At 45.2% G+C, this 24,709-nt stretch overlaps 1 protein-coding gene across 8 annotated transcripts in view; it reads right to left on the reverse strand.

The window, feature by feature from the left end:
* Positions 1 to 24,709, reverse strand: part of FAM168A (family with sequence similarity 168 member A) — a 228,197-nt gene that overhangs the window by 109,495 nt on the left and 93,993 nt on the right. For all 8 annotated transcript variants that reach the window (XM_064441557.1, XM_064441556.1, XM_064441558.1 and 5 more), the window contains one exon: positions 7,328 to 7,415. In XM_064441557.1, the coding sequence (XP_064297627.1) occupies positions 7,328 to 7,397 (70 nt within the window). In that variant the 5' untranslated portion in view covers positions 7,398 to 7,415. The remainder of the gene's footprint in view (positions 1 to 7,327; positions 7,416 to 24,709) is intronic.

The following is a 24,709-nucleotide window of genomic DNA, read 5'->3' on the forward strand; positions in this document are numbered from 1 at the left end:
TTTGTGCTTTAAAATGAAGAAGACACATTTGTTACTTGAGGAAGAATGTACTGGATCTTGCAGCAAGATCACAGACAAAGCGTAGATGTGATTCAAGGTCTTCCTTGCTTTAGACCGCTCTTCTGCTTCCCCAAAACACTTGGGTGAATCTTGTGCAGGATAAAACTTGCCAAGCAGCTACTCTTAAATATTTATTTCACATTTGTGTGCTGCAGAGGCTTCCTAAAAGCGCCTCTGGGCAGTCTAGGTTAATCCACTTTGGAAATGCAGCTAAACAGAACCCAGTCGCACAAAGACCTTTTATTAAAAGGCGTCAGGTTCCTCCTGGTGAAATGAGTCCAGCTCTCCCGGGCCCGCGCAGGTGTTTGCCAGCTGGGCCAGGCTGACAGGCTGCAAGAGAGAAGGAAAAATAGTTGGGATGGAGTGAAAGACTCCAGGGAACAAGCAACGCAAGGAGAAGGACCAGAAGTGCAGCAGAAGGGCTTGGCTGATAATCTTTCCCAAAAAGCCAAGGTGATGGAGGGTGCTACCTTCCAGTCCTCTCCGAGACAAAATACAAGTGGGGAAGCAGCAGGAGATCCACAGCAGAAACCTGAATGCATGATGGATACAAATCATTAGCAAAAGAGAAAAAGGAATTGAGTAAAAGAGATGAGGTTGACTGGCAAAAGAGACGAGGGAATCCCTGCTGCAAAGACATGGGAAGGCTGGGGGCTCCACCTGATAAACCAGGAAAACCCCTGTGAGAAGGAATGAGGGTATCCATTACATGCAACGGAGGTTCCCAGCCTGTATCTGGTCAGATTTAAGGACTCTAAGCACTGCCTCCTGTAAGGATAAACTGTCCCAGACAAGGTGACGCTGACCCTAAGACGCTCCTGGGGAAATCCCTCGAGAGTTGCAGTTGGAGATGAAGACCCTGCGGTAGCACTCACTGAGCAGCACGCCTGGAGAAGTGAACTCCTTATAGACTTGTAGGAGTGGGGCTGCTCATGGCCACCTGACCGTCAACAGGATGAGTGCATTAGGAACTCTGAAACACATATTGATTTATCAAAACCAGAGGATTAGGCCAGATGAATACTGCCACCCAGCAAAAGCTTCTTGATCACAGCAGCCCACACTCATACTCAGTGATCTACAAGTTCCAGAAAGAAAGATTCAGTTGTCTTCTCTACACTCTTTATGAGGGTGGGATCCTCCTTCTTGAGGACTCTTTGTCGCTGCTTTCTCCCACGCTGTCCTTGGCTGCCATCAAGCTGCATGTCCCTGACTCTTCCCTGAGCGAGACTGAAGAGGTGAGAAGATCAGTGACCTACGCAGCTCTGGACCAAGCGTCCTCGCTAGCCCAAACAACCTTGACCTGATGGCCTTGAGGACAGACTGCAGCGATGACCACAGGCTGCAGGGATTAGATGAGAGCTGAAAACCTTGTGTTTGAGAAATGACCGGTCCAGCCGGCCATCATCGGGCAAGGAGTCCATGTTTTATATGTGCTGGAAGTGTTCAGCCTAGAAGGAGAGTTACCATCCTTCCTTGTGCCACACGCACTCACCTCTGAAGATACGTTTGCCTTTCTCTTCCCACCCAAGAGCCAGGCACGTTACCTTAGAATCATACAGAATCACAGAACGGTTTGGGTGGGAAGGGACCTTTAGAGCTCATCCAGTCCAACCCCCTGCCATGGGCAGGGACATCCCCAACTCGATCAGGTCGCTCAGAGCCCCGTCCAGCCTCACCTGGGATGTGTCCAGGGATGGGGCATCGGCCACCTCTCGGGGCAACCTGGGCCAGTGTCTCACCACCCTCAGCGTAAAACATTTCTCCCTTCGATCCAGTCTGAATCTCCCCTCCTTTAGTTTCAAACCATCCCCCCTTGGCCTGTCACAACAGGCCTTGCTAAAGAGGTCGCCCCCACCCTTCCTACAGCCCCCCTTTAAGCACTGGGAGGCTTTGCCAAGACAGAATCTCTTTAAACAGATTTTTGCATTTTAGAAGACCTGCAGTGAATAATTCAGACACAAATCTCAGAGGTGGGACTTAAGACCAAACACAGACCACTTTGCGTCGATGTCTACATCTGAGTCAGCCATCAAACACCTTTCTGTGTCAGAGAGAAATGAGCATTTCTAGGACATTCAGACCCCACTGGAGATGTTCTTTCCTTGCCCCTCACCATTAAATCCTGGTGGATGACTCAGAGATAGACAACCACACTGCAGGTATCTAAAACTGGGCAAAACAATTCTGAATCTGGGTGACCAGGAGAGACCCCAGGCAGGGTCAAATGGTGTGGAAACAGCAGGGATTTAGGGCTGGTACAAGGAGTTTGAAACAAAACTGTGATTTTTTTGTCAGAGAGCAAGTGGAGGGCTGGATGTGGGAAAAGGTGGAGGGAGACAAGCATCTGGAAAAGTATCATCTGTAATCGGTGGTCAAAGAAGGAACAGAAGATAATATATCCACATTGTTGAGTGATTTTTATGCCTGGATAAAGAGTGAGAAACTAGAACAACAGAACTTGTCCTGTTCCTTTTAAAATCCCAAACAACCTATTGAATAAAAGCATTTTTCCTTTACCTTCAATAATTTCAGGGGGAGAACAGGAATATTGCTTCAAGGCACACAGAGCTTGAACAGAGCTGCTTGTCCAAAGCAAGCCAAGGGCTTCCATCAGCAAAAGCTTGAGGTGGAGGACGTCTCTTCCGAGTATGGAAGCTCCCGAGCAGGTCGCTGCTGCCGCGGGACCTGGAAAGCATCGTGCACTAGCGCAGCGTGACACAATCTCCTTGGAGATTTACTAACCAGCTTCACATCTTTGGGCTCTTGGATTTTATTATCATTTATTATTTAGTAATAACTACAACGAATACAGAGTCAGTCTACCGAAGGTTCATGAATCACAGCATCTTATCAGCATATTAATCAGCTTCTGGTAGGGAAAACGATAATAGTGTGAGCTATAATAAACACTTTTATAGTTTCACGCTTGAAGTCAAACAAGCTACAGGAGAGACTGATTCTTCATCCCTGATTCCACACCAATGAGCTAATCTATTTGCTGCAGGACCGGCGCCTTAGCAAAAGTGGATGCAAGAAAACGGGAAGGATAACACAGCGAAGGAAAAGCAGGCAGTTCAGCAGCTCCCGTTTGGGGCAGGTAAAGTGAATTCTACAAATAATGAAAAAGCAGATGAGAGTCCTTAAGTACTGTTTTAAGTTACCCTCAATTAAAGCGACAGCTTACACGAAGGCACAAGTTAATTACAGTCTGTTTCAATTAAATACTAAACAACACTCAAACACTGTCTGCTGCTGGTGTTCGAAAATACGTTGAATTGGCGAAGTGGAAGCAGTCACCAGCCGAGCACGAGGAACCAGGGCTTGCGGAGCACAAACCCGGCGTCGGACAGACGCAGCTCCGTCTGCGGTGAGAATATTCTCCCCGTGTCGCCTTAGCCGAGCTCAAGAGCCAGCTCATCCCACGGCGAGCACTGCCAGCCGAAAACGCGCCAGGCTTATTCTCCTCTTTCAGTTTAGGAAGGAAAAGGGGAAGGAGGTTGCAATCCAACAGGCATCGGGGTCTTAAGGACCCCGAAAAAAGAGACGTACTAACTGCACAAGAAACCAACGTTGCTTAATAAATCTATTATTTCAAATATGGGGAATGTTTCGATAAACCTTTTCCTTATGAATTTAACGCTTCTGACTTCCGTTTCACCTAATAACTCTATTTTAAAACTTCCTTTTTTTTAAACTTAGTTATAATTTCCCATTAAAAAATCATCTAATTCAGACCACACTTAAAATCATGTAGGAAATAACTGTCCTTCACACTTCCTTTAAGGAAGATCAGAATGGGAAAATAAAGAATCTGAGTAAACTTATAGTAGTACATCAAGCACTCGAGTACGTGCCAAGGATTTCCCATTCTCCCTAACACAGGAGCAGCCAATTTAGTACAAAAATTTTTATATTTATCTTGAAATGGACCTCTCTCCCTAGCCCACCAGGTACGGAAAGCAACTAAGAAGTGAGAAGGAGGAAAAAAAAATCAGATTAAAACTGAGTATTTCAACCAAAAGCAACCCATTCTATATAAAAACATTCACATTTAGCACTAAAAAACCACAAGAGCATAGAATTCCACCTGCCGGTACGCTGATTACCATCCTTGTGTTCCTTCTGCATATATCCCACCCGGGTTTTATTCCACGAGGTTAGAAATGAACAGTTTATGCATGATCTGTAAAGACAAAAATTTAAATAATACGCGTGCTCTACTAGATTTGGGGGGGAAAAACCTGACCACCAAAGCAAACCAAGAACATAGCCTAGGGTTAACAGCCTTTACCTCAACTTTATTACACTTCAGGGTTTTTTATGTCTCTTTCTTGCCTAATATAAAGCTTAGCATTAATTTTTTTCGGTGTCTTACACTACTGCGGAAAGATGAGACTAGAAAAAATTATATCCTATACTGTATAAATTCTATACTTTATCCTGAATTGGATCTCAAATCAAAATGTTGGGACAGATGTTGTACACTCTGTCTCATGAAGCGATCGTGGGAACGGTTTGCTGACACGCTATTTCAAATTAGGGGCTCCGAGCAAACCCTTCCGTTGCGCGGCCGATCAGCCTGAGACTCTCGTTACGCCCCAAAGCTGTAATGAGCTCCCAGGACCAGGGAAGGGGTTTGCACACGCGACGGCAGTCAACACCCCCTCCAGATCTACCTGCTTTAGTGATTATTTTCAAAGCAACTTGAGAAGGAAGTATCTACAGACTCCTTAACTTCATGTTTCTCCTGTGAAAAAGTCTATTTTGTTTGTCTCTAAGCGTTTAAATATCCTCCAGATTAGCTTGTGGCCACATTAGAAACTCATACGTAGCTAAGTGACCCAAGGTAAAGCAACGTAAATGAAGCTGAAGCATAGAAAACAAGAATTACATATAGACAGAGTCTGGCATTTGTCATGCAGGAGACATGGCAGCCTTCTTTTAGTAACTGTGGAGACCACCCTCAGGAGTTGCCTGTCTTTCCTATACAACGGATAAAATTTAAATTTTCTTCCCCTCTTTTGCAATATAACATTAGGCCTTTCATTAAACCTTCAAACAAATTCGTGTTTAAAAGGTTTTGTAATACTATTTGCCTAGCAAAGAAAATAGCTCCTTGTTTAAACACTTTCTAACCTATTATGTGTTTGGGGACTCCATTGTAAGAATTCAGCCCACTGACTCCTTAGCTTAAACCAAGCACTAACACGATTCGATTCCTGCTTCGGTGTCCTACGTTCAAGCAGCCACTTGAATCTTCCCTTCTTTTTCCATTGACATAACTAAGGACCTGGTTATATTTTTCCCAGTCTGATCCGCCTCCAACTTTTTTCTCCAAGGTCATCCTGCACATCTGCCACTGATTCCTCTTCATTTACCACAAACTCTGGAAGACAAATGCCTGAAGTCTGATGGTTTGGGGTAAAACCAGTCTCATGGGGGCCACCTCGCCATGGTCCCTACCACAGCTGGCACAAGCTGGCCAAGCCACACAACAACTTTATATATTTAAGTGCAGAGAATAATCTTCATGGGCATTAACCAGCAGGTTATTTTAGAAGATACCTCCTACTAACGCTGCCATTTCACTTATTCAGAACGCAGTCGTGTAGAATTCATTCATCTAAACCAGAAATCACCCTCTAAAATTCTCCTTCCAGAAAGGTCAAGGTACAAACTCTAGCCAATCTGCACCTCAATATTTAAATAAAATTATCTTATCAAGTGCCAGAAAGCAGCTTCTAAAACATTCAGGATCGTACGAAAGCAGACACAGAAAAGCTACACGGCATGGATATTAAGGTGGAGCTTTGAGCACATACCAGAAAAAAAAAAAGAGTAAAGTGGGAGAGAAGTAGACTCTTGGCCAAACCACCCTTGTGCTGGAAAGCACAAAATTGCTGTTATTTCTAGAGTAGGAAAATAACTGTGCGTTTATGAGCTCATTCTATCACCCGGGCACTGCTGGAGTCCGCAGTCCTCTTACAATGGTGATATTTTTGAAGAGACTATTATTCACAGAGATTTTTTTTTTCCAAGCCTCTAGTGCTTTGACTGTGAGACCAAAGTTTGCCTGAGCTACAGTATCTCCAACAAAGCAGCACGCATAAATTTGATGGGGAAAAAGAAAGGGCGAATAAAAATGGGGTAAAATGCCTTTGAGGAACCCTCTGCTCCGCAGAGTATCAGACAGGTCTCTGCACAGCGATGCGACCAGCCCTGCTGATCTACCAGCTGAAACAGCTACCAAAGTCAATGAGAATATTTCATAAATGAATTAGCTAAGAGTATGTGATGTCCATTTCCAATCGCTATTGACCGCTTTTCCCCACAAAAGCACATTCCCCAGCAATTTCACACATTAGGTAAAAGTTAACACATACAACTGGCGATGCAAACATAAAGAAGGAAGTCTTAACGCAATATGACACTTAATAGCTAATTATATTCAGCAAAATGTTAGAAAAAGGAGTCTTCCAAGGCTGATTTTGTACGGTGCTTATACAAGATCAGAACAACAACTGCTGGTGAACATAATCCATGGGGAAAACCACAGATACCTAAGCTGAGATTTCCTTTTTCCAAAGCATTATTTCCCTCTGAGCTCAATTCCTTCCATATCAGTACGCTTTAGTTCCCCACTAGTCACATAATTACGGTAATAATGATGGTAAACATATTTCATTGCCATTTTTGAGTATTTTTAGATGACATTTTGAGACAGCTCAGTTATAAAGATGGACTTCAAACAGACATCAGACTTGCTTGTTAGCTCAACCAAAGCATAACTTGAAAACAACAAAAAAATCACTCCGTAACTCAGTTTAAATCACCACCTGTAACAACAACTGCATGTTCTCCAACTAATGGCCTCTGGCCTGGGGGATCCTCATTTCTATGGCAGGATTATTCCAGCAGGTGCCCCCGAGTCGCTCACTTCAGCTCCGGAGGCAAGCCCTCCAGCTCCCAGCTCACTCCCCCAGCAACTTCTTGCGTGTTTTGTTTGTCTAAAGAAACCCCCTTTTGATCCTTCTCTTTAGGATTTCCAGGGCATCCTCTTCTCATGCGTTCAGATCCATTTCTTCTCACTAACCTTTCCGCATTGGCTTTGCTGAAGAGTTTTTCCTGCAAGTCACATTCCCGTCTGGCTCCCTGATGGGAGCTCCTTCTCCCTTCGTTAAGGGATTAACCACTCATTAATGATCATCTGCTCTGACCACCGAACACAGACATTCACGAAAGAGCCGCCGAACACCGGTCCTACCTGTATACGCCATGTTCTTCGGGTTTCCGTAGGGAGCCCCAGGTTGGACGGGGCTGTAAACAGGGTTCATGGTGGAAGACCGGGAACTCTGAGGACAAAAGAAAAGCAGAGTTGAGACAACTGTCGTCGCTCCAGAGTCATCTTCTGTGCAAAGAGCTTTCTGCTACATGATAGCGTTACTGCGTTATAATTCAAGACACAGAGAGCTGCAAAAGAAAGGATTTACAACTAGACGCTACAACCAGAGAGAGTATTTAATAATTCAAGTTTTGGAACCTTCAGTTAATTCCCCTAACTTCTTCGGTGTTGCGTATTCAGCCTACAAATGCACCCGCAGCAGATTAATCTTACACGTCCCTGCTTTCAGGGGGGCTCAGGACTCATGACCCCACTTCTAGCTTGCAATGAACAAAGAGGAGAAGCCACAAATTCTGACAAGGAATTCTCCCCCTTGGAGAAGCTAATAGTTCTTGGGTGACAAAGACAACCACAACGAAGACCTGACCTTTCAGAAATTAGCAGATAAAAGACCGTTTGCTGCTAGTGAGACAGAGAGCGGCAAATATTTGCGAGCTTTCAGCATGAGCCGATGACAATAACCTCGAGCCCAAGGCTTGGGTCCTTTGCAAGGCTGCACAGGGCACCCGGGGCCACCCACCGCATCCCACCGCTCTCCCAGATGGGGAGATGCAGTCATGGACCCAACGCGGGCAATAAGATTTTAACAGCCCTTCTGTTTCTCTCTCCAGTAAAGATGATGAAGCAGTGCCGGGTTAGCTTCTTGTGAGTTTTATTTAGAGGAAAGCAAGTAACTTGGGAATTTGTGTCTACTAACTGTCAGTTAAGCAACTGGCTCAGTTAATTATCTTAATGAAGCACATTCTCAATTCTGATTAATGGGAAAATCAGTCATTAAGCTTTATTAGGCGACGCATTTGCCTCCACAGCTATCTAGTGACAATTTCACACAAGAATCTCAACGATCTTGCTTCAAAATGTGGGGTTTTTTTTCTAAAATGTATTATTTTACAGTTCATAAACAAAACTGTTCTTTCCAAACAAGTCTCTCATGATGGACGCACAATTTGTTAGATCATTAACTCCTTCCGCTTTACCTCAGGATAGTAAACAAGTCAAATGTTAAATGTTAGCACCAATTGACTTGACAACAATTACTGCTTAATTAATTAGCCTTCCCTCCACCCCCAAGTTAGCACAGAAGGAGCAATTCTCAAAGCAAAGGAAATCACGGTTATAAAGCGAGCTGGAAGATAAAGCCACACAGAGATGTGTATTTATGCCAGCGGCTTCAGTAACACACGATGGAGCTCTTAAGATCAACACGAAAATCAGCGCAAAACTTCACATCCATGAGACATTATGGCTGGGGGTTTACATTCAAGCGTAAGGGTTTTATGGCCATTTGGTCCTCGTGTGCCCAGGCAGTGCTCCAGCTCTCGGCAAACCTGCCCCTGGCAAGCGGGTGTTTGCCTTCTGGCTTGAGTTCTCATTTACAGGAGAAAAACCAACATCATCTCTCTCTGAGATGGTGAACACCAGCTTCTGTAAGTGTCTGTCCAAAAGCCTGGCGCTGGGGCTGCTGTACGGATCCCATCAACACAGGAGGCTCTTTCAGCCTAGGATGTGGTGGATACAGGACCCACTCATACGTATACCTCAAACTGTGGACAAACCCACACGTTATGTGTCTGCATGCGCTGTGTGACACCTACCTACCACGGCTTTAGAAATAAATTACGACTTCTTTGTAGGAAGATGGACTTCAAAACCTATTTATATCCACAAAAATTATTTTCTTTTTTCTAGGGAAAAAAAGATGTTGCTTTAAGCCCAACCACCACATTTCTACCGCACAAATTATTCAGGGAATTCTTTCTCTGAACAAATCGTCGTACGCAAGACACCAAAATGAAAAGCCTTTCCTTGTCCAAATCACACCGAACATGCTTCACCCAAGCAGGTGCTCTTCCAGTAAGTCAAAGGCACCTGAAAGGAGATGGTATGACAGTAATAAGGTGGGGGAACGTGCTGGCCAGAAGCGCCAGCACAACACAAGGAACGAGGAACAGCTGCTGCTGCTCTAAACACAAGCCAGGAAGCCAAATCTGTCTCCTTTTCACCCAAATGTTGTTGTCAATGACTTTTTTTTGCAATTGGATTCCATCAACACCCTGCAATGAAGATTCCACATCGCTAGTGGGAATAAGGCAAGAAGGTGTTTTGAACTTTTAATGGTCGTAAAATATTCTGACAAGGAAAAGAACTATAAAAATCGAAAGACATTTCTACATTAACACTTGGGTGCAGCCAGACGTGATGAGGCAATCAAAGCATTTTGGGTGGATGCTCCCCTACCTACACCCTCTGCGCTTTGAGGGTTTCCTCTGAACTAGATTTAGTCTGATTTTTAGTCTGGTCCCCACCTGACACACGGTTTGAAGTTGTCTAAAGAACACCACCAGTATATCCTTTACTGGCATGTTCGTCACCGGTCTGGCACTGTATATGTCCCGTGAGAGGCTGGGGGACGTGTGATGGGCAACTGGAGTGAAGCTTCTGAAAGAAATCTGGTCCACCCACACCAAAACCACTTTGCACGCAGAAACAACAACGCAAGTGGTGGGAGTCCCCTCCAAAGCGCAGTACTGTTCTAAATTAAAACACCAGTAATATATGTAGCCTTAGGGTTACTACTGGTCCATGATGCTTTAAGTAACAGATGCCATAAATAGGACTCAAGAGAGAAAGGAGGAGAGAGGTGTCATAGAGCTGCAGAGATTTCCTGGCCATAATTAAGTGTTAAATCACTAACAGGACTCTTCAAGTCCAGACAAGAAATGCCCAGTGGGACAGGGAATGTGACAGGCATCTACAAAAACAAATAAATCGCAGACGTCCTGGAGAAGGTGGAGAGGCAGCAATCACATGCTCTTTCTCGTAATCCAAGCAAGTAGAGGCATTTGAAGAAATAATTATGTTGTAGGTTCAAGAGAAGCAAAAGGGGTGGTTGGTTGCTTTGCTTGCCTCACCATGTCCCTCGCTGATGGGATGGTGGGATTTGGAAAAGCCTTCCAAGGGCCAGAGCAATTCCTCCTCTCTCCCAGACACCCCTCCAGATAGACTTTTAGGCTGCAAGGACCTTTGATCTGATCCCATCCAGCCATCCTTGTGTTCCCAGGAGAAAAGTCAACATCCAGGCTCTATCTTAGGTGCCTGGCCACCCAACTAACAGCATGATGCCTGACATCGGACTAGGCTCTCAACAGATGTGCCCACGGCGCTGAACGGTGCTCTTTGCATGGGGGACCACCGGGAGATCCCTGCAGTGATACCGAACGCCTGCAGAAAGCCACATCCTATTCATCAGTCAAGCGCAGGCACGTGGCTCTTCATGTTGGCCATTTCAGAGGATCTGTAAGTTGAGGATGTTCTGTTACAGAGCTAGGAAATCATGGGTCCATCCTACTCCAGCTCTGCATTCTCCTTCTCACACACACAGAGCCAGCCTCCTACCTAGCTGAGCCTTCCTGCCCAAGAAATACAGTTTTTGCGGATCCCTCTTTCCCAGGAATGACAAAAGGAAAAGCAAAAACCACCAAGAAAGGCCTGTTGTGACAGGACAAGGGGGGATGGTTTGAAACTAAAGGAGGGGAGATTCAGACTAGATAGAAGGAAGAGATGTTTTATGCTGAGGGTGGTGAGACACTGGCCCAGGTTGCCCCGAGAGGTGGTCGATGCCCCATCCCTGGACACATCCCAGGTGAGGCTGGACGGGCTCTGAGCGACCTGATCGAGCTGAAGATGTCCCTGCCCATGGCAGGGGGTTGGCCTGGGTGAGCTCTGAAGGTCCCTTCCAAGCCAACCCTTCTGTGATTCTCTGCAGCAGCACTGGTTCCTGTGACCCAGCTCAAGGACCCAACTTGCCTGTAAACTAACCTCTTCTCTCCTCCTTCCAGTCGAATGTGTGTTCCTCCCCCCAGAACCACCCAGTGACAGCCTGGACTCCCCTCAGCAGCAAAACCAAATAAAAAGGCACTGAATTTGCTGGGGCTCAGCAGACCCGAATCCCCCTCGCAGAGCTGCTCGTGCCTGGGTCGGGGCAGCCCACCTCTGTGACCGTGTCCCTCTCTCGCTCCCCATTTGCCTTGCCTGTCCCACTGTCAGCTCCCGGACAAGGACGGAGTCACGGCTGCGTTTACAAAGTGCCTTGTTCAGTGCAGTCATCATTTCATTTGCACTTTTCTGGGTGTAAAGAGTACGAATAAATCGTAATTTGGTGAAAATTGCTGCATGTGTCAGGCTTGCATTAGGTGTGGGACCCAATGGTAAAAAGAAACCCTCTCACTGAGAACGATGAAAGAAAATGCTTTTTAGCTGAGATAAAAAGATTGTAATCACGTTAGGGGTTTGAGTGTATTGTGAGGAAGAGGCTCGTCCTTCCTCCCTGCTTGGTATGCAGGGTGTTATTTCCAGCCAGCACGAAAGAGTCCGCGCAAACGGCATTTCAGATGGATGATTTTCTTTCTTTTCAGCATCTAGTATTAAAGCACATTCAGAAGAGCTTCCAATACATTCTGCAAGACAATACCATTCAAAAATACATTTTCAATTCATTACAAGCACCGCATTGTGGCATTCGAAGAGCTACACTGAAATGGGAATAAAACAGGATTAGCAAAATTAAACCTCTCTCGCCACAATAACTTGCAGCACTTGCTCGTGGCCATGAATACAACAACAAAAAGACTAATAGAAATGAATTATAAGCAGACAAACATAAGTATTGCTCTAAAACATAAGTATTGCTCTACTGCGCGGAGCTTCCATCGCTTCCTAATCCCTGCGACAGCGATGCTCAGTTGCTCAGAAGCTGCTGAGGCTCCAGCGAGGAGCTGAAGGAGTAACTCCAGCAGGAACGCCATGGGAATAAGCTGCTAGGAAACGGTCTCGGGATACTTTCTGCCTGTAACCTGGTTACATTTGCACCTATTTTATCTTTCCTGTGAAAGTCCATGGCACGCTTCCATCGCCCTAGGAAATGACTGCAGAGGAAGGGTAAACAGAAATAAGGTCAGGCTACGGGCGGCCACCACGCCATCAGCAGGCCAACACGCCAGTCAAATCGAGTTTGCACGGGGGATTTCCGAGCAGCACGAGAAGGGAAATGAAAATCCTTGTGCCGTGAATGCTGAGCTTCAACGTGCCGTGCTGGGAAGTGGCTGCAGAGCTCGGACCAGAGCTGGACTTTGTGCTCTCCTGCCCGCCGCTGTTCCCCGTCCCCAGTGACAGCTCGGGACATCGCCTGCTTCATCCTCTTCCTCGGGGAGCGCTCAATGCACTTAAAAACCAGCACAGATATCACCACCACCTTCAAACCACTACAGACGCAAGACAACGGGAACATCTTACCCTGCTGGTTTTCTCTAACGTTAGTTTACTTTGTGCCTTTGAAAGCGCCACGACCTGCTTCGCTGCTTCCCAAAGTCATTCAAGCCTTGAGTCTGCAAATACCGGTGGGCATCAGTAATTTTTACACATAAACAAGTTTTAACGTGAGTATTTCTAGGGTAGATCTGGCATCCGATACACCTCTCCCACTCCGATGTACAGAAATCTAGGTATTTCCCACTTCTACCGTACAGAGGCAAAGACAGACGACATTGAAGGAGATTTTAAAAATCCTAAAAGAATTTTCTTTTCAGACAAAGAACAAAATATTTACAACCAAAGAAATAAATGTGTTTTACAGGGTTCTTATAAGATCGACATTGATGCGCTTCTTTCAGGTTTGCAAAAAAACTCGATAGTAGATCTAAAATTAAAGACAAATGTCAAGAAAAATAGCAAATAATGCAAACACGAGCTTTTCTGGGTGACAGATATGTTTCCTGTCAGTCCTTGTGTCAAGGTGACTTAACCTTTAGCTTCCCGTACAGCTTCGGTTCTGATTTGCCCCCGTCTTTTGTGAAACTGGGATCTGCGTGCTTTCAAGAGACCCGTTCCTTACACTTTTCTTTGGAAAGAGAGTGGTATTTTCTCCTCTGAGTGTTTGCGTATCTCTACCAACAATTATTTATATCACATAAGGCAGCACAGAACCAAACATGGGAGACAGTGAACAAAGAAAAAAAGGCAAAGAGATACATTTCTTCCTTGCTCTGCACATCACCTCTTCAAATTCATTTTATACAAATCACATGCTAATAATATTCCGCTGAAGCCCCCTTGAACATGAAAAGACCTCCTGACCTTACACTGCAGTCAAAATCCAATAATTTTCTGACAATTTTTCAGTTAAGTCATTTGAAACTTGACCCTCACTTGGGATTCACCAAACAATAATTAAATTAACTTCCAATTTGTCTGCCTAAGGTGAATTTAGGCAAGCTACAAGGCTATGTCCCACCTTTCCCCAGAAAACTCTGACGGTACGCACGAGCTCGGAGATTCATAACACGATGCAGTTTTCCCCATTTAACACCTATTTTTCAGTTTACTCCTTTTTTAGTTATACCATAACTGAAAGTTGATTGAGCATATCTCATGTGAAGCCAAATATTTAACCTGTTAAAGACCCTATAAAAGAATCAGGTCAAAGTTGACATAATTTTAGTTAATCTTTTATTAATAAAAAAAAATGCACTTAAAAAAAAAATCAATTTAAAGAGAGAAACCAAGGAAAGGCCAGACTCCAAAAAAAGTTTCAGGCTTCAATTAGCAGTAAATTATTAATGGTAGGTCTTGTTTGTACGATAGAACGTTCACTTTTATCTCTTCCACTACACTGCAGCTATACCTTGATGTTCATACCAATCGATCTAGGGCATCATTCTGAAGCCTGAATATTGCTTTTTTTCTTCAATTCTCCCCACTTTTCACTTTCAAATAAAATTTCAGCTCTGCTCCAGCCTTGTTTCACCTGGATAACTGTAAAATCTGTGCCGCAAACTCCAGCTCCCCAAAACCTGCAGCACCCTGCTCCGCAAACTCATGCAGCCGGAGTGGAAGGGTCAGCCTTGTCCTCGCACCAACGATATATCCATTGGTTTTCCTATTGCTATTTTTTTATTGATAAAGCACCCATGAAGTGGCAGCTAAGAGCTAAGGCAAGAAGCTTTTCTTTTATCCTAAGAAAACATTTGCTATTCCAAGAAGTGTTTCCACATTTGAAAAGCACATTTGATTTCAGGCTTGCTCGCTTGCTCTCGGGCATGTCCTGGACCCTTTTTTTTTCCAGGAGCATTTCCAGTGGAAATGAAGGTGTGCAGCGAAGCAGCGGTTCAGGAACGCTTTAGCAGTCGACATTACTGCAGGCAGGCGTGCCTTTGCTGACGTGAACCAGATTTGGGATGGCACATCTGCATCCCTCAGGGGGCAAAGGCTTGCAGGCAGCACCAGTGTCCTCCACGCACGGACCATCTTCAGAGGAAAGATATGCCACACAGTTTTAGCCTCCAGTCAAGTTTCAAATTAGAAGAGCGAGTTTAAATATTATTCTCCCCGTTCAAGAGACTGCAACTTTGAGAGAATACATAAAAAGCATGATATGAAAATATTTGAAGCATAGTCATTACCCGATGCAATCAAGACGTTCACTGTATGAACACGGAAGGCGTCGAAGTCAGCAGTACAGCTAATGCAGCTGGTGATGAACACATCGTTTGTGTACGGTCTTTCATGAGGTTCTGAACGTGACTGAATTGCATTACTCATTAATTATGTCGATGACGTATCGTCGTAGATACTTCGTGTCACGCCACTTCGGCAACAGCAAAGGCAAGTGTGTTTCTATCCGGCTGCTCCGAGGAGTCCTGGGGTTTCGGCCACGAGCCGCTGTCCCCTGCTCAGAGGCGGTAGCAGCTACGACTGCAGCCACAGGAGAGCAGAGCCAGGAACAGCAAGATGTTAATGACCACCACGGACCTGCGGTACGGTTCGCACCAGATGAACCCCAAGCTGTTCAGCTGAAGCTGACCCTGACGGAGGGAAAGAATTAAAACAACTCAAGTGCTGTGGAGCAAGGGATTTCCATATAGCACTTGACCTAGCCAATCTCAAAGGCCAAGCAAAGGGAAACCAAAACAGAGCTGGATACTTCACAGTCCTGTAGCATCTTTCATACAGATCCACCTCCAAACCAGGGCAGTAGCACCCACCTGTTCACTGCAGAGACACTCATGGGTGGCAAGGGCTAGCTAGGAGTCACAGAATCACAGAACGGTTTGGGTTGGAAGGGACCTTCAGAGGCCATCTAGTCCAACCCCCTTGCTGTGGGCAAGGACATCTTCCACTGGACCAGGTTGCTCAGAGCCCCGTCCAACCTAACCTTGAACACTTCCCAGGATGGGGCATCGGCCACCTCTCGGGGCAACCTGGGCCAGTGTCTCACCACCCTCAGCGTAAAACATTTCTTCCTTCTATCCAGTCTGAATCTCCCCTCCTTTAGTTTCGAACCATCCCCCCTTGGCCTGTCACAGCAGGCCTTGCTAAAGAGGTCGCCCCCACCCTTCCTACAGCCCCCCTTTAAGCGCTGGGAGGCCGCAATAAGGTCTCCCCGCAGCCTTCTCTTCCCCAGGCTGAACAACCCCAGCTCTCCCAGCCCGGCCTCGCAGCAGAGGGGCTCCAGCCCTCTGATCATCTTTGTGGCCATCCTCAGGGCCCTGGCCAAGCTCATAAGGAGCCACATTCCCATCACCTATTGCCTTCTCTCAGGCAACTAACTAAATAAACCCACACGTCTTTCACTTGAGAAAAGTTTGACAACTATAATGGGAAAAAGCCCCTGTGTCTTCATTGTATGAAAAATTAAATGGCTAATTTATAAGCACAAAGCAGCTCCTGGCTTTGGAATTCGCTGATCTCAGACTGCCCAAAAATAAATGCTGAGGCAGGAAAAATCTTGACCTTTCGTTTGCTGAAGTTTATGATGTACTTAAAGCCAAAGGATCAAAAAAATTTGATGATTCGATTATACTAGATAGCATATTAAAAAAAATAGTAAAGGAAATCCTTGTCCTAGCCTGAGAAAGCAAGAGACAGGCATGGAAGACAGGATCACTACAGCCAGCTACGGCACTTGGCAAGAACAAGCAGTTTCTCAGTGAGTCTGAACATGCCGTGGCAAAATATCTATATTTTGTATTATTTTAATTAGGCAGAGCTTAAAAAAAATACCCTTATGGGCCTCAGTAAATAAGAAACCAGTTCCCCTACAAGAAATTTCGGCAATGAGAAAAAACGAATGATGCTAGCACAGCAGATGTTCTATTAGCTTGCTTCCAGAGAAGAAAATGCCTGTACGCAGATGAACTCTGTGCTGCAAATTCCTTGCTTTATGTCTGCAAGACTGACAGGTTTCACCAGCAGGTAACCAATAAATACATGTATTTTTTAAGAATATCTAACATATCTGTCCCTGCAAGTCCAAAAGCATTCTCAGTAGTTCTCAGACGACTCCCTTGATATATTCCTATTAATGTCTTTAACTTGAAGCCTTGCTGACTTTTCCTTTTGAAAAGAACCCTGCTGTACGCTTCTATTTAGTGCTCTCGTTCTGCTCTGCGACTGAGCCACGTCCTCCTCCAGCTGATTCTCTCGATTCGTTTATCTTCACAATCCTACTTCATCGTGTTCTGCTGAAAAGACTTCCCGGGACATGTAGTTTGAAGACTTTTCTCTCTGCTTATTTCTTTCCACGAGCAATGGCTTAGGAGGTTCAGGTTGGCCATTTGGAAGAGCCTTTTGCCTAGGTGGGTACTGCCTTGCCGGACCAGGTCAACCACAGATTTGCTGGAGGTTTTCAGGACTGGTCTAAGCAAGACCATGGTTGACCCAACCTGGTGCTGGGGAAAGCCCCACTATGAGGGCAAGGTGGGACTGGATGGCTCCAGATGTCCTTCCAGCCAGCATTTTACCTCCAACTCAAATAGTTTGTGCTGCAACTCATTTCTCAGCCCTCTACCTCCCTCCACAGTCTCAGGCTGTAACTTTCTTAGTGTCAGATGTAAATGCTTTCCAAAGACTTTGGCCTTTCTTAATGGCATCCAGTCAGACGTTTCCTTGGCACTTGGTAGGACACCAAAAACCTCGGAGGGGTGGTGAGGGAGAGGGCAGCATTCGCATTTTTCCACTGATGGATATCTATACTATAGCATATCAAATAGACGACGTTACGATGCCTCATGGGACCACGAAAATTTACTTCCCACATTAGCTATGACGCTAAACAAGCACTAAACAGTGTCTAACTGACATTTTTTATTAACTTAGTGCAGAATTTGACGTACCATAAAAGTATTGAGGCTTTCATTAGAAAATTTCCCTGGATTATAAACATCTATAACATCACTCAGTTACTAAAAAAGAAAAGCAAAACAATTTTCTTAGTTATCCTTCTTATCTGAGCCTTCTCGAGCTGCTCCAGACCTTTCTCGCAGTCAACTATTGCTCCTTCTCCGAAGAGACGCTACGTTTTGCAGCCAGACATAAAAACCAGACACATAAATAATATTCATAAAAAGACAATTTATGTTACTAATAAATGTAAGCTTCCCCTCTTCCAATCTCTTTAAAAATATTAAATAATCCATCACCACTGCAGCTTTGTTTTACAGATGCTGAGAAGCCTGAGGGAGAGCAGTGAGATGATGGGCTTGAGGTGAGCAAGACCAAACTGGCAGGACCAAGACTCAGCTCCTGAGCATCAAAATTGCCGGCATCGGTACAGAATTACACAGACTCCCAGAGTGGTGGGGGTTGGAAGGGCCCTCTGGAGCTCACCCCATCCCACCCCTGCTGGAGCAGGCACACCCAGAGCAGGGGCACAGGGCCGCGTCCAGGCGGGGGGTGAATGTCTCCAGGGAAGGGACCCCACAGCCTCTCTGGGCAGCCTGTGCCCCTGCTCTGGCACCCCCACAGCAAAGGGGTTTCTCCTCATGTTCAGGGGGAGCTTCCCGTGTTCCAGCTTGTGCCCGTGGCCCCTTGGCCTGGCGTTGGGCACCACTGAAAAGAGCCCGGCCCATCCCCCTGACACCCACCCTTCAGATATTTATAAGCACTGATGAGACCCCCCTCAGCCTTCTCTTCTCCAGGCTGAACAAGCCCAGGTCTCTCAGCCTTTCCTCACCAGGGAGATGCTCCAGCCCCTGATCCCCTTGGCAGCTCTGCGCTGGCCTTGCTCCAGCAGCTCCCTGCCCTTCTTGAACTGGGGGGCCCAGAACTGGCCGCAGCACCCCAGATGTGGCCTCACTGGAGCGTTGTTTTCAGTAGAGAAGACTCAAGCACTTGGGCATGTTTTGGACACGGAGACTCCCATCTCAAAGGGTTTAAAGCATAATTTAAAAAATGGGATGTGGTCGGCCAGAGAAATACCAGGCTGGAAAAGGAGTTGAAGGCGACATCGTTACAGCGAGCTGAGGACACAGTCGCCTGCGGACGGCATATCTAAATCACACCAGCTACAGGAACTCCTGTCTTCATTTCAGGGTACAGTATCACATTTTATTTTATTTTCCATTGGGTCAAACGAAACTGTATTAACCAATTTCTAACAAAAAAAATTTCAATACCAGAAAAAAGTCACATTATCCTCAAAGACATGCTTTCATTTATGTTTTGCTCCAAAATTTCCAACCACTACCACTAATTACCTTCCTTCAATTTTTGTAATTACTCCCCTCAGTATGGGAGAATCACTTTCCAACCATATCCTGAATATTGAAAACATCGCTCCTTCCCACGCACTGCAATAGGATAAAGATCTAAATTTGTTTCTGAATGGATTAAGCCGTACAAAGTTGACACACCAGAAATACAATATTCCTGGAATTAAAATCAGATGAGGGCAGAGATGTCCTTTTAATAATATATGGGTCAGAATCCTCTTGGCTTTATTCCGTCTGCATTCAAATCCACCGCACTGCAGGTTTTGACTTGTGATTTACGACTTCCAGCCATGGTTGTTACTCTAATGATTTCCTCCCGGGTCCCATTTTCTGGTTGCAGACTTTCTTCTCTAGTCCAGACTGGAAACCCAGCGCAGGGTTTGGTGGCAGGAGGACAGCGGAGCCGTCCTCCGGCTCCAGTCCCATTCCCTGGCACGCAGCGCAGCAAATCCCTCCTCTCTTTTTCCTTTGGTCGCGCTGATGCATGGACAAAGATGGGGTATAGAGACGGAAAAATGAAGATTAACAGTGCAAATGGAGGGGATTCATCCTCCGTAATAGTCCCTTCTTCCTTAAATATTTTGCAGTCTGTGTTCTAAAAAAAAGCTGTACCAGGGAAGACAACGGAGAGCACAAGCTAAATCTGTTAGAGGAAAGGGAGCTTTGGCATGAGGTCTGTTTATCATCCCCTTTTTGTAATTTCGTGTTGGCAAGAGGTCCTGTATTAATGAGTCCAGAAGACTGAAAGTCTTTCCTACCCATAGGACAGGCAGACGCTGGCATTCGTTCCCTCCATTTGGAAATCAATCTACATGGAAGGAGAGCAACAACAGACCCCAGATTTATGCTGGACCCGGTGTTCCTGATGCTACTGAAGACCACCAGAACTCAAGGTAAGAAAATATTATATTCACAACAATCAGAGACAGAGCTCAGGCAGGGTTCTTACTTCCTAAGGGAATATGGGACAGTGTGGGCTAAAAAAAGAAGAGGGATGCACACCCAAAGGCAGTGGTGTTGCAATTATTATTACAAGCCGTCAAAGTAAAGATGATTCAAATGGAAAATATGAAATTAATTAGTTGATTTAAATCTGAAAGACTTCCTGAATCACCTTCAGCTCTCAACCATCAAAGTGGAGTGGGAGAGCGGGTGGTCTGCAGCTTTCTCCCCTCCCCTTGCCCACAAAACCTTTGCACTGTGTTGGCTGAAGGTTTAGCAGGGCTGGTGGGGATCACCGCCCGACCACGGTGTCCCACGCACCTCACCAGCTGCCCAAACCCAGCTGCCTCCATGACCAAACCATGCTGCGCTGCTGGGCGGCTGCGGGTGGGTCAAGGAATCATAGAATCATTAAGGTTGGAAAAGACCTCTAGGATCATCAAGTCCAACCGTCAACCCAATGACAAGGAGCCGACCTTCAGCATCCTCCCTCGCTATCACGAATGCACATTTGCCCCACTGCTCTACTAAGTATCCAACTCCGTATCTGAATTCTTTACCACTTGGTGTTTCTTCTATAGACTTGGAGCCTAAGCCTCTATGGGTGGATGCTGCAAAAATATGCGGTAAAACAACATATAACCAGTGTAAGAGAAAGGAAGTTTGTATCGGATAACCATGACCGATCACCAGAAATCTTTAAATGAAGGCTACATGTGTTTATAAAGCTGTACCAGGTCTCAAACACAAGTTAAGCATTCAATACAGGAATTACCAACGGCTAGTAGCAGACATGGTACAAGACAGAGGAGACTAAGATCTGTGAACGTATGATACGACTCTGTAATGAGTGCAATATGCAGCCAATTAGCATATTTGTTTTCTAATCATTGTAAAAGCCAAGAATTTTTCAGCCTGCCATTAGAGAGGATTTTGCAGCGCTTTTATTCACCTAAACACTCATTCAGGTTTCCACTGAATATACCCAGCCCAGGAGGCCAAAACCAGGAGTGCTTTTGCAGTGCGCACAAAGAAAAGGGCTGAAAGGCCACAGCAAGTCAACAATTAACACTTTTCACAGGTTTCCGGACTTTCCTTCCTCAACTAAAGAGCGGGAAGAGATTCAATGAAGTTTGAAGGAGCTTGCAGTTTATATCAGAAAAAAAAGAATTGCTAAATCCCCAGCTGATGATTCAGGCTGGCCAGACAGCCCAGCTTTGCTTTCTTGTTTTCCATCCGGGGGGATAAGGCCAGTTTAGGGATTGAATGGCACAGCAGAAACTAAAAGCAGAGCAGTTGTACGCTTCTGCCTTAAAATAACAGTGTATGCTGACATTAAAAACCAACTAAAAAAGTCTCTGAGGTCTCTCGGAAATGTTTAAAAGGAAAAGCCTACTCTGAAGCAGCTAAGCAAATATTGGTCTTCACACGTGAACATTTCCATTCCCCTCGAATTGATTTCTCCTGCGCGTAAGGTCAAGGATACGTGGAGCCATTTGAACAACCAGGCTTCAGCAGCCATGCGTAGGAAAAAAAAATCCTGGTGTTTTGTTTAAAATACTAACACACGAATCCGATTCGAGACAATGCTCGCGCTGTCGCGTTTCCAATCGTAACTACCAATATGTTCCATAAAAGCAACACCAAAAAAGTTAACACGTTCACTTGTCGAAGGATATTACACACCGTGAAAACTCAAGAGGGCATCCAGTGATGAATTCGTTTAATTCACTGATTTGTCACCCACATTTGCTTCGGTTTGAGGGGTGCCAGAGCCTCCACACTGAGGGCGACGACGCTTTTCAACACAGCAGTGATAAAAAAATCTTATTTCCTATCGCTCCCTTTGATGCTATGACCCCCCCGCTGACAGAAAGAAGTCTAAAAGTTTCAATTTGCTACTGAAGGGCTTAATTTCACGTTAATCCCTATCGCAAAAAAATCAATTGTGTGATTTAAGCAATCCGGTGCATTTTGGGTTTTAAAATATCATCTCCAGCCAACAGGTTACCCCAAACCTTACACACGTGCTGCCACCGCAGCTCCGACTGCGCCTACAAAATCTGTATAATTGTCAGCTTCCCTAAGCTTTCTGCATTTTTAACAGCATTTCAGTCTTATTATCGGTCCAAAGGCAGAAGTTTAATTGAAGACAGAACTTACAACCTGTGGGTAACTGCCTTCTCCAGAAATTAAACTTTAACATCTACCTACGTCGTCGCACCATAAATAACGTAAGTAAGACTCCAAAACATACTCTTGCCGCTGCCTTGTATCAAAGGCAGCACCAAATCAAGCGCTTGTGCCTGGCCAGACAGATAGTCGGGGAGGTATTACCTATGACCAGTAATTTAATTATTCTTAGAATTCAGCACTGCAGCTATTTTACATGCTCATGTTGGCTCAAGCGCATTCCCCACCCGGGTTTAAGCACGCAGAGGTGTCTGTAGCCTCCTAGCTTCACATTGTAAACTCTATAAAGCGAAGTCTTTTGTATATTCTGCAGAGATCCTAGCGTACGTTAGACAGCGATTACATGATTTACCAACACACACCCCTTATTTATGCATTTTGAAAAAGGGGGGGGGGGAATCAGGCCTTTGATTTGCAACCAATTTGTGACACATTTATTTTCACGCTGATAAGCATCATCTCTGTACATAATAACCTTTTTCCCATCACTCTTCATAACAATTCAATTCGCATCTTAAATTAACTCTATCAGTCATACAACAGGTGCACACCACCTACTCAAGAGGTTTCCTTTCTCCAAATTTTCCTCCGCTCTGACAATGCCCAAATTGATATTACCTGTGATGAGAAACACAGCCTGGCAGGGGACTAACTTTGGTAAGGTTCCCTCTACTTTTTAATGAATTCACAGGTTTGTTTTCAGGCACTTGGAAATTAAGTTCAATATTCCCAGGCGGTGTGTTGTGAAATATTGGGTGGCAGCCTCCTCTTTTTTTTCCCCTTAAAAAAACAACAGAAATCGAGTTCCTGGTTTCAGTTCAATGATTAATTAGTTTTAAGAGACAATTCCAACAGCAAGGAAGAACGACGCCTGGAGAGCTAACAAACAACTGGGATCTAGAAAGAACCAAATAAAGACCAAGCGTAGCAGAACCCCCCACAGCCCCGCGGGCAGCTCAGCCCATCAGCGAGACAGAAACCAGGCTGGATGCGCATCCTCTGGAAGACCAGTCCTAAGATGCTCGACAATGTGACCGGCACAGAAAACAGAGGGAGAGCACAGGGCAGGACCTAAGCGATCTTCACGTGAATTGCCAGGCAACAAGGGGGAAAAAAAATGTCCTTGATGGAAAGAAGAGGAGGGCAAATTGTGAGAGTAATCATGACCTCTACGATCTGGAGAGCCTGGGAATATACACTTCAGAAAGAACAAGCATTACACAGCAAGACACTTCCCTGAGGTCCCCCCCTTTCTTTCTTTCTTTTCTTTCTTTCTTTCTTTTTTCCCCAAATAGACTTCTTTTAGTAACTATAAAATAATCCAGTTCTCCCTTTTTAATTCATAAAATATATACTTAAGAATAAAACTTGTATTTAAATACAATATTTAAATTTCTTTACCTATATGAATGCATTTATTTCTTTACATATATGAATGCATTTAAACAGAACGGTGCACGTGTCGAGAAGTCAGAGCGCAGTAAATGACACCCCGTAAAGTATCTCACTATGAATTTCCCAGAGCGGAGGGGTCCGCACATTACTGGGGCCCTGCTTCCCCACCCGCAGCCCTCGACGTGCAAAACACTCCTAGTCCGACAACAGAGGAAGACGCACGGCATGCAGAGAGCAAGATGCACTTCACAACCCTCCTTTTTCTACCGAAATAATAAAGCAACAGTGCCTAGATTTAGATATCAGCACAACAGTGTCAGACTTTTCCTCCTAATGTGGCTGAAGGCTACGGAAATGCAATTAGAAAGCTTTCTAGGAGTGGCACTTTAATTTCACCCTTAGGCAATCTGTTTGCCACAGGCAAGCAATTAAGTGATTGTGTACCTTCAGCGGTTAAGCCCTGTGCAGAGGAAGCCCAGGTTTCCCCCAGCTAGCGCTATTAGTTTTCAAATTAACATGACACCACGCTGAGCGCATACAAAACCGCAGGTATTTTAGACCAGGGCGCTGCGTGGATGAGTAGGGCCTCTTTCACCTCTTGGCGAAGCTGCCATTGATGCTGGCTGGTCTCACGTCCCTTCTTTGTTCAGAGCAGCCTATGCAGAAAACATCCGCAAAAAGACAAAGCATGTGCCTGCACCTCTACTGGTGTTTTAATCTGATGCAAAATACTCGTTACTGGCTGAAAGAGAAAGAAAAGTATGATACTGAAGAACAGAAATGACATTTTTTGAAGGATTCTATTCTGCAGAGAGAGGTGAAACCTTTAAGCATTTCCATAGGAGAACACAAAATCCTGGCAGAGGCAAAACACCTGTCGAGGCAGCCTTGTTAGAAGGACCAGAGCAAAATATAAGGTGGCCACCGTCACTGAACCCTGCTCCTTCTCATCCCTTCCAGCAGCGCCTGCTCCATAGCTACGCTCCTGAGCTCTTGCTATCGGCTGACCCCGGACTTGTAATCTCCTTCTGCTGGAGTGCGTTTGATACAAATGCTAATCCTCCTGATTTGCAATTCGCCGTCGCCATCTGATTTTGAAAATCCGCAGACACTGGAGGGGGAAAATAGAAAACTGAACATGAGAGAGAACTCCTAAGTATGGGCTGCC

This window comes from Phalacrocorax carbo, chromosome 1 (genome assembly GCF_963921805.1).
Source record: "Phalacrocorax carbo chromosome 1, bPhaCar2.1, whole genome shotgun sequence".
Lineage (NCBI taxonomy): Eukaryota > Metazoa > Chordata > Aves > Suliformes > Phalacrocoracidae > Phalacrocorax > Phalacrocorax carbo.